The 15,016-nt window shown below is 40.0% G+C and overlaps 1 protein-coding gene across 5 annotated transcripts in view; it reads left to right on the top strand.

Moving 5' to 3' along the window:
- The first annotated feature begins 6,054 nt into the window (after positions 1 to 6,054).
- Positions 6,055 to 15,016, top strand: part of Gabra4 (gamma-aminobutyric acid type A receptor subunit alpha4) — a 60,553-nt gene continuing 51,591 nt past the window's right edge. For 2 of the 5 annotated variants that reach the window (XM_042678187.1, XM_042678186.1), the window contains exons 1-2: positions 6,248 to 6,276; positions 6,755 to 6,873. In XM_042678187.1, coding sequence (XP_042534121.1) covers positions 6,248 to 6,276; positions 6,755 to 6,873 — 148 coding nt within the window. Of the gene's footprint in view, positions 6,345 to 6,754; positions 6,874 to 15,016 lie in introns of all 5 variants that reach the window. The other 3 variants (XM_042678188.1, XM_042678189.1, XM_042678184.1) reach the window with 2 other exon arrangements.

The following is a 15,016-nucleotide window of genomic DNA, read 5'->3' as shown; positions in this document are numbered from 1 at the left end:
GAAACCTTATTTTAATATAAACAAGAAAAGTCTCACTGGAGAGCACCAAATCAATTCTTCTCACTAGTCCTAAATAAACAGGACAGCAAATAGATTAGCAAAATAGTCAATAATTCCTATGTGCTTGAAATAGAAATGCCTCAAAGTGGGTATACATCTACTGAGATTTCAGAATTTAAAACCCCAATTCAATCATTATCCTTTTGTAATCACTATAATTGGTTCAATGTGGTTAGCCAAAAGAATTATTGGAAAGAAAGGGGGGTAAGTTGAACCATTTCCAATTACTATTCACCTTATTACCACTCAAAATTTTTGTTCAGCGAGGTAGTCGAGAATTTGACAAACTGACAGAAAATGCCACTGAATACTCACAGAAGATACTTAGGAACCATAAAATGTCAAGCTGGCTTTGGTTGTGTATAACTGTATGGGAGCTGAGGTTATTGAGTTCAGAACCAACCTGGTCAAAATTCAGAGTTCAAGGGATCCTGGCATACACAGAAAGACATTGGAGGGGGAGGGGATATAAAAAAGGACAGATGTGGTGATTCACGTATGCTATCCCAACTACTTTGGGAAGTAGAGATCAAGTGTGGTTTGAGGCCAGATGGGGCAAAACATTAGCCAGATTATCTTAACCCAAAAGATAGTCATGATGGTGTGTGTGTGTCTGAGATCCTAGTCCAGCAGGAGGTCTTAAGTAGAGGAGTGCCAACTGAGACCAGTTGGGCAAAACCCTATCTGACAGTAACAAAAGAAAGAAAGAAAGAAAGAAAGAGAGAGAGAACGAGAGAGAGAAAGAAAGAAAGAAAGAAAGAAAGAAAGAAAGAAAGAAAGAAAGAAAGAAAGAAAGAAAGAAAGAAAGAAAGAAAGAAAGAAAGAAAGAAAGAAAGAAAAGGATTGGGATATGGCTGAAGTGGTAAACTGTCTTCCTACCCAGGAAGGCCATAGATTTAAATCACTGCACTTTATCTCCCTTCTCCATAAAATGAGGTACTTCATAGCCTATTGAACTGACAATGGACAAACTTAGAAAATGGAGAAGAGTTGTTTATCATGCATCACTTAAAAATATTTGAGTGGGAGATGGGAAGGGATGGGAAGGGAAAACAAAGAAGGAGGCAACAATGCTTGATAAGAAATGTACTCATTATCTTGCCCATGTCATTGTAACCCTTGTATATGGTATTTTCACAATAAACCATTAAAAAATATTTGATACTTGTTTGGTTGAATATTCTTTGTTATATGTGTCACATTTTATATTAAAAGGTTAGTCCATACTATAGTTGTACATAATCTGAAAAATCTGATAAAAGTTATGAAAATGCACAAATCTACATCAACATAAGATCTTGTATTCACAGTTATTGTTACTTCCAACACTTCCAAACTAAGACATCAGCAGGAACATCTTACAATATACACTCAACCTACTTGTTCAATTTATAAAATATGATCAACTTCACACAAGGACATTTGAAAGTAGGTGATACCAGTTCAAATTCTACTAAACATTGTAATCAAGGCTTATGAGTTGGGCTTGCTAGTACATGCCTGTAATACCAACTACTTGGGAGGCAGAGATAGGAGATTCTCAATCAGAGGTTGATCAAGGCAAAAGGGAGAAACTGTATATAAAAAATAAACCAAAGCAAAAAGGGTTGAGACCATGGCTCAAGTGGTGCATTGTTTTAAGCGTGGGGCCCTGGATTCAAACTTTAGAATTGCCAAAAAAAGTAAGCAGATTAAAAAACAAACTGGGGCTGGGGGTTTAGCTCGGTGGAAGGGCGTCTGCCTGGTGCGGGCAAGGCCCTGGGAAAAAGAAAAACAAAGAAAAAAAAGAAAAGAAAAGAAAACAAACAGAGAAATGTGAATATAATTTTAATTCATACTTATCCACAGCTATATAGACCATCATATGAGTCTATCCACAATCCTGAGTAGGGGTTTTATGGAAATGCAGAAAACAACAAGCTATTTGATTTTACAAACTAAATACAGGTCTTGTGCATGCTGGGCAAGTGCTCTACCACTTTAATGATATATTTAACGTAAGATTTAATGATATATGTAACATAAGCTACTTTAAATGTTTTGAATGTTCAATTAAAAACCTCATATTGGCTGACATTCTGTTTTATTTTTATTTTTGTATGTTTTGGTTTTATTTTTGAAGATAACTCAAAACATAGGCATAAATGTTTTTGAGTAGTCCTCTTGATGATATCTTTTAATTTATAGGTGAATTATTTCATGTCTCATGATACTTCATTAATGTCCCTGTCAACTTTGATTTACTGACTGAAAATTTCTACATTTAAAAGGAACTTTTGTGATCCTTTTTCCAATTCCTCAGAATCATAATCATCCCCAGATATATATTGTTTTTTTCTTAAGAAGTCTCTGTAAAGTAGTCCTGTTTGATCATTGATAAGAGGGCAAGGAGCAGGGTTAGAAATTATTGATCCATATAAATTGGCTTCCATCTGTAAAGACCCTTTCTGAAAATCACAAATATAAGTCACTAAAAACACAGAGATAAAAATGGAAAATGACAGACAATTCCAGTACAATAATGGCCATGAGAAGAATATCACCTTTCTCCTCAGAATTCAGCATCCTAAAATTTCTGTACTAAATCAGTGCCTGAATTTCCAGTGTATAAAGTCAGCATGCTAAATGAACTGTACTTATTCCACACCAGATAAGCAGTTGGATGCAGTCTTGCTATGATTTATTAGCTACATTTGTAGGAGAGATGGTGTGTGTGTGTGTGTGTGTGTGTGTGTGTGTGTGTGTGGTGTGTGTGTGTGTGTGTGTGTAATGTGTGGAGAGAGACAGATATATAGAGATCTATCTATCTATCTATCTATCTATCTATCTATCTATCTATCTATCTATCTATCTATCTATCTAATAGAGAGAGAGAGAAAGAGAGAGAGCATACCTAAGATGAACACACGCTTGCTTACATGTACAATAAAAAGGTTGTTTAGTGGAAATGTGTCACAGAAGAATGTCCAAAACAGTTTTGTTTTCCAAGTTCAAGACAGACCTTGTTTAAACTCTGATCAAGTTCCCTTCAGAGTTCAGGCCAGGAACTTACTTTTAAGGAACATCAGTGGTAGCAATGCATAAAATCATGGCAATATTTAGCTTTGCCAAATGCAAAGTTTTTTTCTGAAGCTAGTGTGCAATGTTACTTTCATTATTTCATAAAATTTTGGTTTTTAGAACTGCTCAAACATGTACCTTGCAAATCCTAAAAATCTCTCTTTCCTGCTTTCTTTGAAGCTCTATGAATCAAAACTCCAGTTATATATTTTTCACAAATATTTTTAAAACCACTAGTAATCAGAGGAATTTCTTATTTTACCTCTTCTTAAGTGTAACTGCTGGCTGGCCAGAACTTGCCACCGATTTTTTTTTTCAGATTTCAGATAGAACACACCAAAATATAAACATATAACTTTTTTTGCTTCTGTGGTTTTGTTGTTTTTGTAGGTGTTTTGAAACAAGCACAGGCTCACCTCTGTGTTACCATGATGTCCAGCTCATATAACTTTTTAAAATAATGCAAAGATAGCATAATCGGGAAATGGGAAAACAGACTAAAAAGATGTATAAAGTGCTTTTCATATTATATTCAAAGGAAGATACTATAAACTTGATGATGAAATATGATTAGCAAAAGCCACACCAACGGATGTAATGTCCTTTTTATTTCAAGGGACTAGTTTCATGTATTGAAAATTAGAAATTCCAAGATATTTATATTTACCAATATGGAACATTTTCCTCCAAAGCTCTTTTTTTTGGTTATGTATTTTATTATTTTGTTTGTGTGTGTTGTTAACGAGGCCTTAAACTCAGAGGCTGGAGCTCTCATTTAGCTTTTTCACTGGTGCTCTACCACTTGAACCATAGCTCCAATTTTAGCTTTGGGCTTGTCAGTCAATGGAAGACAATAATCTCAATGGTTTGTCTTTCTGGATTGGAAGTCAAATTTTCATGTCTCAGTCTCCTGAGCAGGCAGGTCAATTGTTTATTGCTCTGCTTATATATACTATATATGCTTTCAAAAGAAAATAGTTCTGAAAACACTAATTTTTGGAAACTACTCTGATTTATTATATGATTATGTAGTGTGTTATGTGTGTTTATATCAAGACAAGTGTGTTCATATTTGTGGGATTTATTGGTACTTCAATCAATTCCCTGCCCTCAAATTGCATCAGAATAAGATAGATCTGGAAGCAAATGAATCATGAATTTACTTGTTCATTCAAATTGTATTGACCTGTATTATGTATGTATAGGTCTGCAACAATTAGGCACTATAACAAATAATTCACTTATGATGTATGTGTATGACATACACAATAAATACACGATCTGTATAGGCACTGCAGCAGATAATACACATAGATACACAAAAATGACCCTGCCTGGGCCTGGAAGGAGAGAAAAATGTCACAGGTAGAATGATGGAGAATAGCAATTCTGTAAAGACAAATGCAAAATGCAGAACAGCTCTCACTATTGGCCACTTTGGGCTCCAGTGTGAAAGAAAACTGTAATCAGGAGATTGAAACAAGCAAAAATGTAAACCCCTTCCCTAATGTAATATTTCCATATCGTAAGAGGCCCACTAAGCCATCAAAATTTGAACAAATCATTGAAGTTTTCAACAGAACATAATAACGGGTGTCTGGTTCCAGGCACCTACTATTATGGAAATTATTTACGTCATTGATCCGTCCTATGAAAACTTCCACCAGCATCGGTATGAATGTGAAAGACACTTTTCCTCTGAAACCAACAATTACCGTTTCCAAAAAGCCTATTGGAAGTAGTTATCTTTATTCCAAGGAACACAAAAAGGTATTAGTGCTTCATCTTCTCCCTCGGGGTCATCAACTAAAACTCTTTTCTTCTGCTTTGTATTTCCTCCTCGGTTTCTGTTCCCCTCCTTTTGTGTCTGTCTGTCATACGCACAAACACACCATTTTCTCTTTTATGATTTTTAAAATTAGCACACATTAATCCTCCCAGGTTTTCTCTGGGATACAAGGTTTTCAGGATAAGAGTCGTCTCCCTTACCCTCCTACAATTTCAACAGGTTTCACCTGTTTTCATGCATCATATAAACGACACGGTCTGTAATCTCTCTCATTCACCCCTACCTGTTCGACTTTTCTAAAAATTCCCCCGCCCTCTCTCTCCTCTCTTCCCTTCCAACTTTTCCTCCTTCCTACAGCTGTCAACCTCTGGAGCCAGTCGGATCTATTCTAAAGACTAGAGTCCCAAGAAGTCAACGCGAAGTTGACTGAGGTGTGTAATCTCCATCTCTCTGCACCTCTCCAGAAGAGGAGAGAGGGCGTGCGTGGAGGTGGAGGTGGAGGTGGAGGTGGAGGTGGAGGTGGAGGAGGCGGGGTGGAAGAGGGAGGCGGAGAGGGGGCGCGGAAGGACTGGATCTTTGAGCTCTAGTTTGGCAAACGCCTGGACTGCAGAGAGGGGGCTGGTGTACAATTCCCAACAGTTTGGCAGGAGTCCGCCCAGGGCGGGTGGTTAAACCCTGTTAGCAGGAGGGATCATCTTTTGCCACCCAGACGCTCCTTCCCCTTCCTGCCTGGACCCCCAGCCCTCCCTCGCCGTCCCCTCCACCCCCCCATCGTCATCCCTCCCCCAGCCTCGGGGATGGGGACGCCCGGGTCCTCACACGACCCCGCCAGGGGAGCTTCTCCGCGTGAATTCAAATCTCGGTGGGAAGGAAGGGAGCCCGGGAGTCCGGGGCCTAGGCGGCTGCTGGCGGGAAAGAGGTGCTGGGGAGCTTGGTCCTCTGGTCCCCAGAGTCACAGGTTAGAATCCTGCATCTCAGGAGCGCCCACACGGACCATGGAACCCCCAAAACGGTGCGGGCACTAAAGGGTGCGCGCGGTGTACATAGTTACGCGCGCGCGCGCCGCACACACGCACACGCGCGCACACACACACGCGCGCACACACACACATACACACACGCGTTGAACACCGAGCGAGGCTAGGCGGGGGCGAGGCGGGGCAGGTCCCGCCTCCCGGGCCGCGTGCACACACACGCCCACCGCGGCTCGGGCAGGCGGAGCGCGGGCGAGTGTGAGCGCGAGTGTGCGCACGCCGCGAGCAGCCACTCTGCCCTCTCCTCGCACCCTGCTCAGGGCATCTCGAGAGCCTGGAAACGTGAACAGGCTTAAAGTATGGCATGTTGCAAAGATGGTTTCTGCCAAGAAGGTACCCGCGATCGCGCTCTGCTCCGGGTTCAGTGTCGCCCTCCTGCACTTCCTGTGCCTGGCGGTTTGGTGAGTCCTGGGGAGGGGGGGGGTCGTCTAGTTGGGGGATCTGGGGAGGGTGGACGCGTGGCCAGTTCCAGGCTCGCGCTGGAGTCAACTAGACCTCCCTGCCTACACTGTGACAGCATGGGTTGAAGCCAACCTTTTCTGTGACCGCGTAGACTCTGGCGTCGGATGCCAAGAAGCTTGCTGGGGGGATATTGGGGTGCGTGGTACCCGGGGGTGGAAGGGGGGGTGTGCTTTTCCTGGCCATTTCGGTCTCCTATCCCAACTAACCTACCCTCCTCCCCTGCCTCCTTTCGCTTGGGCAGGAGACTCTTTCCCTAGAAGACAAGACCTGTTTGCACCTGGCTCTCTTAAAATAGTCCTTGACGCCTCCGTTTTATGTGATTATTTATTTATTTATTTTGCGCTTGCAGTTTAAACGAATCCCCTGGAGAGAACCAAAAGGAGGAGAAAATGTGTCCAGAAAATTTCACCCGCATCCTGGACAGTTTGCTGGATGGTTATGACAACAGGCTGCGTCCTGGATTTGGGGGTATGAACAATTCCAAACGCGCAACTGTGTCTTGTCTGTCCCTCTCTGGTCTGTCTGTCTTTCTGTGGAACTATCAATAGGTTGGTTGGCTTCCTATGCAAACACCAAAAATAAGCTATCCCTCCTCACCTTCCTCCCCCCCCCCCACCCTCCACACCCTCTTCCCCTCCTCCTCCCCTCTCTATTCCTCTCTCCTTTCTGGGTGAGACCTATGACAGAGGCCGCCCCCACCAGTACTTTCCCATCTCCCTGCCCCCTCAGAAGCTTTGCCTCTCCCCCACATTAATTACCTCCTGGGACCTGACTACAGGATGGGGGTGGCTGGGAAAAGTAAAAAATAAATAAATAAATAAATAAATAAAGGCGACTCAGAGCTCCTCTGCCTTCTGCCTGCTTGCTCTGAGTGCTACCTCTCCTTCCCTGAGTTTTCCTGAACCTGGTCGCCTAGCTCAGAGCTAGCTGCACCTGAGGCGGAAGAGCCCATGTCCCCGTCCTCCCACGCGTCCCTTCCTCTGCCAAAACCTGGGCCTGTGTTCTACCTAGGACACGAATCTGGGGCATGAAGCTGCCTGCTCTGCCAGGGAACCCAACCCTTTCCTGTTCTCTTTTACTTTCTTTGGAGAGGTGGCGTTGGCCTCCCTCTTAAGGTTGTGGAGTCTGAAGCAACCAGCTTTATTTCTTCCTTCAACAAGCAGATATGAAAGGCCTAATAGAAAAATGATCCATTAACAGCCCTGTCGCTGTCTTTCAGATTCGGATTTCCTTCGCATATATAATGAAATCAATGTGGCAAGCTTTGTACTAAGATTTTAAGATTTCACAGAAATCTTAAAATATAATCCTTCACCTTAAGCCACCTCTAGTCCAGTTCAGTGACAAGTGAATTGCTAGGATCCCACTCGAATGGTCAGCCCATATCTTCTGAGGACAGTCTTCATGCTTTCACTACACTAGTAACTCTTCAGCCAACAAATCGAATGGCACGTAGATTCTATTTTAAAAAGCACTTACATTCTTGTAGAAATAGTAGTAGTCACAACAGCAAACACTAGGATTGTCTCTATTAAATATTCCCACAAACAGTGAGCATTTTCTGAGCCATATTCTGTTAGCCTTCACAACAACCTGAAGAGAAAGCCATCCAATTCACAATATCAGAGCTACATTAATCCAGACTTAGAAAGTTAATAAGTAACTGGTTCAACTTCACAATAAGTAAAGTTACATTGCATATTTAAAAGATTAAAAAAATCACATAGCCTCAGATAGGATATGATGTGGTCACCATCAGGAACTATTAGAAGTCTCCGAGATTACAGTGCATTTCCTGTAGAGGCTGAGTGAAACTGGGAGGATGGACAAAGTAGAAGGTTAAAACAGGAAGGCAGCATTAGGTATGAAGGTTAGGCAAAACCTTTGGAGATAGACTTGGATGGGATCAAGGTAATGGTTCTTGAAGTCTAATGTTGCCCTTCTCATGTAGCAGATGAGGACAATGCGCATGAGAAAGGAACACGTCCCATTATTAATGATAGTCTATGCTCATTGGAACTCCAAACCAGATTTTTTTTTTCTGAATTTTATTGAGAATGTCATGGAAAGGCACTGAGGGTGTTAATTCAGTGTCTGTATGTTGATAGTGAAAAAGATGGATGAGAAAGAGGAAAGTTTCTCCTGACTCTCTGCATATTGCCTCTCCAGGGATAGACCGCCTCACTTCATTTGCCCTCATGCAAATCTGAAGAGACACTTCATTAGAAAAATGAATCATTTGTCAAATGCATGAACTCTCATAAGTGACTTGGAAATGATCATTTTAGATCAAAAATAGTTGTGTGGAGAAAGTTTCAGATGATAGGATACCATTGGAGACTATATTATTTCAGTGAAAGATTTATCTGCACCCTCCCAAAGGTTTTAAACTTGACAAGAAAAAAAATAACAAAATATCAACTACTATATCATTTAAATATTCATGTTCCTGAATATAAATGAAAAATAAGTTATAACTGGAAGTATTTGCTATTATTAAATGTTGACAGTTAAAACAATACCTGCTTAGCTTGTTAGAAAGCCAATTATAATTCAAAAGCAAGGAGATACATAAATCATTTTGCCTAGACATCTTCTCTCCTCTCTTTCTTTCTTTCTGTCTCTCTCCCTTTCAGACAAAAAAAAAAGTGAGTATGAACAAGCTATAGAAGCCATTACTGGGTTTTGGTTAAATTCACTGGGGAAAGTCTCCAGGGCCATGTTAATCAACTTACTTGTCATTGCCAAATGCCTTCTCTGTGTTACACACTTGGAAACACTTTCAAATGTTTGTAGGGAAGGGTTGCATTTACTCTAGTTGGAGGGTTATCAGTGAATTAATGATTCCATTCCATAACACAGATACATTTTTCTTTTTGGACTCTGGTCATAAACAATTGTGGTAGGTGAAGTTCACTTTTTAGAAGTGGGTCATCTTCTGTAAATGGACATATTCCAAATGTGGTAGAGAAACAGTAATTATCACTGGCAGAAAATGTGTTGTGTGTTGACATGAAATTGTAAATGTTCACCACCAAAAATAAGAAAATTTGCTGGGAGCACAGAATTCTAGATGCCACTAGCTTGATCCCTTCTCTGACATTTTATACTTTGTGGAAAGTTTGGCATTTTAAAAAGAAGATGAAAACAATTCAAATTTTGACCGGTACACTATAAATATGGATTGACTTCCTGGTTCCTTTAATCCTCCTTCTGCTCTTTGTGGAACATTTACTTTTTATCTGTTGATACAACTTTTCTGTGTTCTATTTAAAATAAAGCTAAAAGCAAAGATTTTGAATTGAAATTGGATGGTTTGTGATTGCTCAGTAGGCCAGGCAGGGGTTGAAATAGATTTGGAAGCTAAATTACATATTTTTAACTCAGCAGCACAGCTTGCTATGGGGGAATAAAAAGAACTGGAATGATTCTCTTCTTTTCATCCCTCCAGGATCTCTTCTCCCTGGTCTCCACATTCTCCCATTGGGGAAGAAAAGGGGAAAAGGTGAGGGGAGAAGGAAAGAGGCCTGTTGAGAGAGCCTATGAGGGGGCTGAAGGGGTTAGTTCTTTCAGCCTCTGATGAACTAGTTCCTGTCATGCTGACTGAAGTAGCTTGTATCTGCTTGGAAGTGCCACAGAAGCGCAGCCTCCCACAAAGAAGTTAAAAAAGCCGTCCTCCTTGTTCTTGCCCACTTTTAACACTGCTATATGACTCCTTCAAAATGCACAGCCTGGGGCTAGAAGTGTAGCTCAAGTGGCAGAGTACTTGAAGCACAAGTCCCTGGTTGAATCCCCAGGACAACAAACAGAAAACAACAGTAACTCGCAATTAACCAACCAACCAACTAACCAGAGGCCACCTTGCTGGGGCACTGACCACGAGGAGATAGTTTAGGAATCCTGTCCTCACCCCTTTCCCATTTATTGAAGCATTGCGTGGCCTTTTATTTATCTCAGTCCTTAATGGCACATAACCTGGGGTAATAAATATGTCACTTTTCAATGGCCCCTTTGGCTCATCTTCTACAACCTTCCTGAAATAGGAAGAGAACATTACTGAATTTTTTTAAAAAAGATTATTTACTAGTATGTCAGGTTTTCACATGAACAAAATCCTCTCCAGTTTTTAAAAATAGTTTGGGTTCACAGAATTTAGTAAGATTATCACATAAACACAAAGAACTCAGTGGGGCTGGCATCTTCCCTCTGTTAGAGAACTATGCTGTGTATCAGGTGTCCATGGTCTATAGAACAAGGCAAAGCAGGAAGGACAAGGCAGTTGTAACTCAGTGGTTAGCAAGTATATGTTTAAAGTGATATGTGAGCCTCTGATCATTCGAGGGTAGCAGCCTGAGGCACCTGTGGGTGGCTCTTCTAGTGAGAAGGAACTCTACTTATGAAAGGACTAAGTGTGGAAACCATTGCTGCTAGGTGAAGGTGAGCAAGGCTGAAGAATAAGCTATGTGATCTGATACAATGAAGAGGCTGTGTAAAATTGGCAGGTTGGTACCTTACTTTCTCTCTGAGGCAGACCAGATGTGACTGGAGAGATTTTCATCCAGGGCAAATTTTGAACAGGCTAGTTGTTACTGGGTCACCTCTGTGAAGAAGAGGTAGTTAGAAGCAATGACAGATGTGCAAAGATTTTTTTTTTCCCCTCAATAAAGCCATGTAGGAGATAAAGAAAACTTTGTCCAACCTAGTGGCAGAGAAGTTTGTCCATGTCTAAGAAATGATTGGTTTCCTACCATATTCTGAAGTTAGATTTGAAGGATGACAGCTCAGTTTAGAGTGGGAGAGAAAGAAAGATGTTAAAGCTGACTGAGTTTTGATTTAACCTTTTATAAGAATGGAATTGTCAAGGTTATCACAGATTAAGGACACAGATGAAGAATTTCATGTGACTGTGTGACATTTGAGGTGCCTAGTAAATTCTGAACAGAGTTGAGTGTGGAATTTATCCATAGTGGGTATGTTAACATACATAGCATTCGAAGTCCTGAGCTTGAAGGGGTGGTCCTGGAGCCACTGATTTTAGAGAAGAGATGCAAGACTGAGCTCTGATAACTCCAGTGTTAATGCTGAAGAAAGAGGAGCAGGACTCTGACACAGGTAGACTTCATAGATATGGCTGAAACTTTGACAGGAGCAGTTTTATCAGCAAGCTGGGTGTAGAAGTCTGATTGGGTGGTTTGAGAGAGGATGGAGGTATTACTTTCTGAGCATTTATACAGGGGAGCAGAGAAATGAGTTAGTAGATACCAAGAGATACAATTAAGAGTTTTTTTAATTGTCTTTTTGCTCTTCTGGAAAAAGATGGATTCATTTATTGTTGCTTTGACAGTACAATATAAACATTTGATTTAAAATATTAAGGTGGAATGTTGATTTGTTTTGTTATTGTTGTTGGGTGTTTTTGGTTGTTGATGGTGGTGGGTGTTTTATTATTGTTGTTGTTGTTGTTGTTTTGCCAGTTCTGGGTCAGGAACACAGGGTTTGGTTGCTGCCTCTGAGCTTTTGCTCAAGGCTAGCTCTCTACTGGAGCTACAGTTCCACTTCTGGCTTTTGGGGGAGTTGATTGGAGATAAATGTCTTACAGACTTTCCCACCTGGGCTGGCTTAAACCACAATCCTCAGTTCTCAGACTTCCGAGTAACTAAGATTACAGGCATGAGCCCCTGGCTCCTGGATGGGAATTTTTTAATAGGAAAAATCAAATTATTTTTTGGTTTGGTAGGAACAATTCTGTCAATAGGGGGAAACTGATGATATCTTAAAAAGTTTCATTGGATCTTGAGCATGAAAAGTGGATTAAAACAGATAAAAGGGTGAATAGAAAGGGAAGAATTGGGGGGCAATATGTGTAGTTTTTTTAATTTTTATTTTATTGTAAAGATGCTGTACAGAGGGGTATGTGTAGTTTTTTGTTTGCTTTTTTTGTTTGTTGTCTACACATAAAAGAGATCGAAGAGGGAAGGGAAGAAGCAGAAGTTGCTCACTTAAAATTAGAAATATCAGTTAGGTGTGGGTGGGTCACTTCTATAGTCCTAGCTACTCAGTGGGGTAAGACCTGGAGGACCATGGTTCAAAAGTAGCTAGAGCAGAAACATCTAGTAGATGCCATCTACAAAATAACCAGCAGGACTGAAGGCATAGCTCAAGTAGTAGAGTGCCAGCCTTGCTAAGAGGCAAACTTGACTTTAAACCCTCCTCCTACCGAAGGAATAAAGTGGAGAGTAAAGACAAGTAGGAGAGGGCTGGGAAGTTGGCTCAGTGGTAGAGCGCTTGCCTTGCATGCATGAGGCCCTGGGTTCGATTCCTCAGCACTACATAAGTAAAAAGGAAAAAACCGGAAGTGGCACTGTGGCTCAAGTGGTAGAGCGCTAGCCTTGAGCTGAAGAGCTGAGGGACAGCGCCCAGGCCCAGAGTTCAGGCCCCACGACCGGACCCCCCCCCCCACCACCAAAAAAAAAAGACAAGTAGAAAACAGAATAACAGCTTGATAAGAAATGTACTCATTATCTTGCCCATGTAATTGTAGCCCCTCTATACGGTACGGTATTTTCACACACACACAAAAAATAAAACAGAATAACATCTGCAACACAAATTTTCCCATGCTCTCTGTTTTAAAATAATGAAAGACAAAAATTAAATGAAAAGTGCTAGGATTATATAAATTATATTTGTATTTTTCTTTAGGATATAATGGTAAAAGTTATTTAATGTTTCTAAAATACATCCTATATATATATATATATATATATATATATATATATATCTTATTTCATATGGCTTTAGTAAATGAGTAGATATTTAAGTAACACTCTTCAGATCATAAAATACATCAGCCTACATTTATATGTAAAACATTGCTGCTTTGTATTTTAGGCCTTTTAAAATGTATTTATTCATAAGAAGCCTCAGGTATACATGATTGAATTCTGGAGTAATTATCCTTGGTGGATGTCATTGTCATGTTATTGGCTTACACATAACCTGTCTTCATTGATTCACCCATTTTGTCATTTGTTTATTATCATAGGACAAGCATTTCAGTTAAACCATCAACCAAGGCAAAGAATAGGACTTTTGTGACAATTTTCATTCTGAGATACACTGCCTTGACGTCCTGTCTGTCCACTGTCCCTCCTCACAAAGCTTTGTGCATCTCTCTTTAGCTATTTCATATCTACCATTTTAGGCTAACTGTATTATTCAAAGCATATGTAAGATATTGCCTTGTCTTGAGTTTGCTGTATGTGAACTTATGATGCATAGTTAATTATCTTGAATTTGCTGTATGTAAACTCCCAATGTCTCTTAAACCTAATTATTTATTGCAAAGATTCATGGTTATTGTTGCATGTTACTGTAGATTGTTCATTTTGACTGTGGTGTGATATTCCCATTGCATAGAAGGCACCTTGTTCATCTGTTCTGTTGGCAGTAGACTGTTACTTGTTTCCAAGATTGTATTGCTGTGACTATTTTGGCTCAAGTTTCCTTCTGTAAAATGTGCAAGAGTTTATTTTGCATATATATAAGGAATGAATTTTTCTGGATCTTTCTTAGTGTAAGTGGGAATTTCACTTGACAAGATTATGCCAAACAATCTTTCCATGATGAGTTTACAAAATTAAACTCTCTTTTACAATGAATATCCTTTAACAGCAGGGAAATGTGTGTGTGTGTGTGTGTGTGTGTGTGTGTGTGTGTGTGTGTGTGTGTGTGTGTGTCTTAACCATTGAAATACTTTAAATGGTTTTTTATTGGGAAAGGATTGTGAAAGGTTTTGAATTTTTCTTATTTTGGCATGTGCTAATATAATTGAATGTCTTTTCAAAATGTCCACGTGATTTTTCTTCTGGAGATTTTTATTTTTGTATTTTTTTCAACATTTTATTGTGGCTTCTTATCATTACTTAGTGATTTGATAGCTTTAATCATTCACAAAATAGACCAATATTAGTAAAAACATCAGACAGTATAATAAGCACTGGTCTTTAATGCCTTTTAAGTCCAAGAAACTTCTAGAACTCTATAGGGCTTTCTACTTTTTTGGTGATATTAGAGATATCTATTGCCTTTGTTCAATATTTAGGAAAGCTACTATTTTCCAATGTTGTAAATGATGAGGAATGTTCAAGATTTCCTTATATAGGTCATTGAAGATTTCTTGTTGTGGTTGTTTTATCTCTAAGCATTTGGAATTTTCTTCCTTTTTTGTTAGCACTGGTGTTTTATAAAATGTAGGTGGATGCATTATGTGGTTGTTGAAAGCGAGAACTGCTTTCCCAAGTGCACAGCCAGAGAGGCCATTTGGGAACAGGGCTGACTACTTTTAACATCAGCCAAGTACCTTAGGTCTTTTTCATGATGTAACAGCAAACTGGATAACATTATTAGAGATGAAATGAAAAAGTGGTCTCCTCTATCCATGTCTGTAAATGGTAAATGGGGAAAAATTGTACAATACATTATCCTACATTCCCAACAAGTTAGACTCAATTATATGGGAGTATTTCTCTGAGTCTAATCTTACCAATCTTGGCTCTTCCTTTCAAAAACTCATTGAAGATCATGTTGTTTGACTTACAGTCAGTTGACC

This window comes from Dipodomys spectabilis, unplaced genomic scaffold (assembly GCF_019054845.1).
Source record: "Dipodomys spectabilis isolate Male_0828 unplaced genomic scaffold, ASM1905484v1 ptg000043l, whole genome shotgun sequence".
NCBI classification, from domain to species: Eukaryota; Metazoa; Chordata; class Mammalia; order Rodentia; family Heteromyidae; genus Dipodomys; species Dipodomys spectabilis.
Note: the sequence above shows the minus strand (reverse complement) of the source record. Positions and strands in the feature narration are given on the sequence as shown.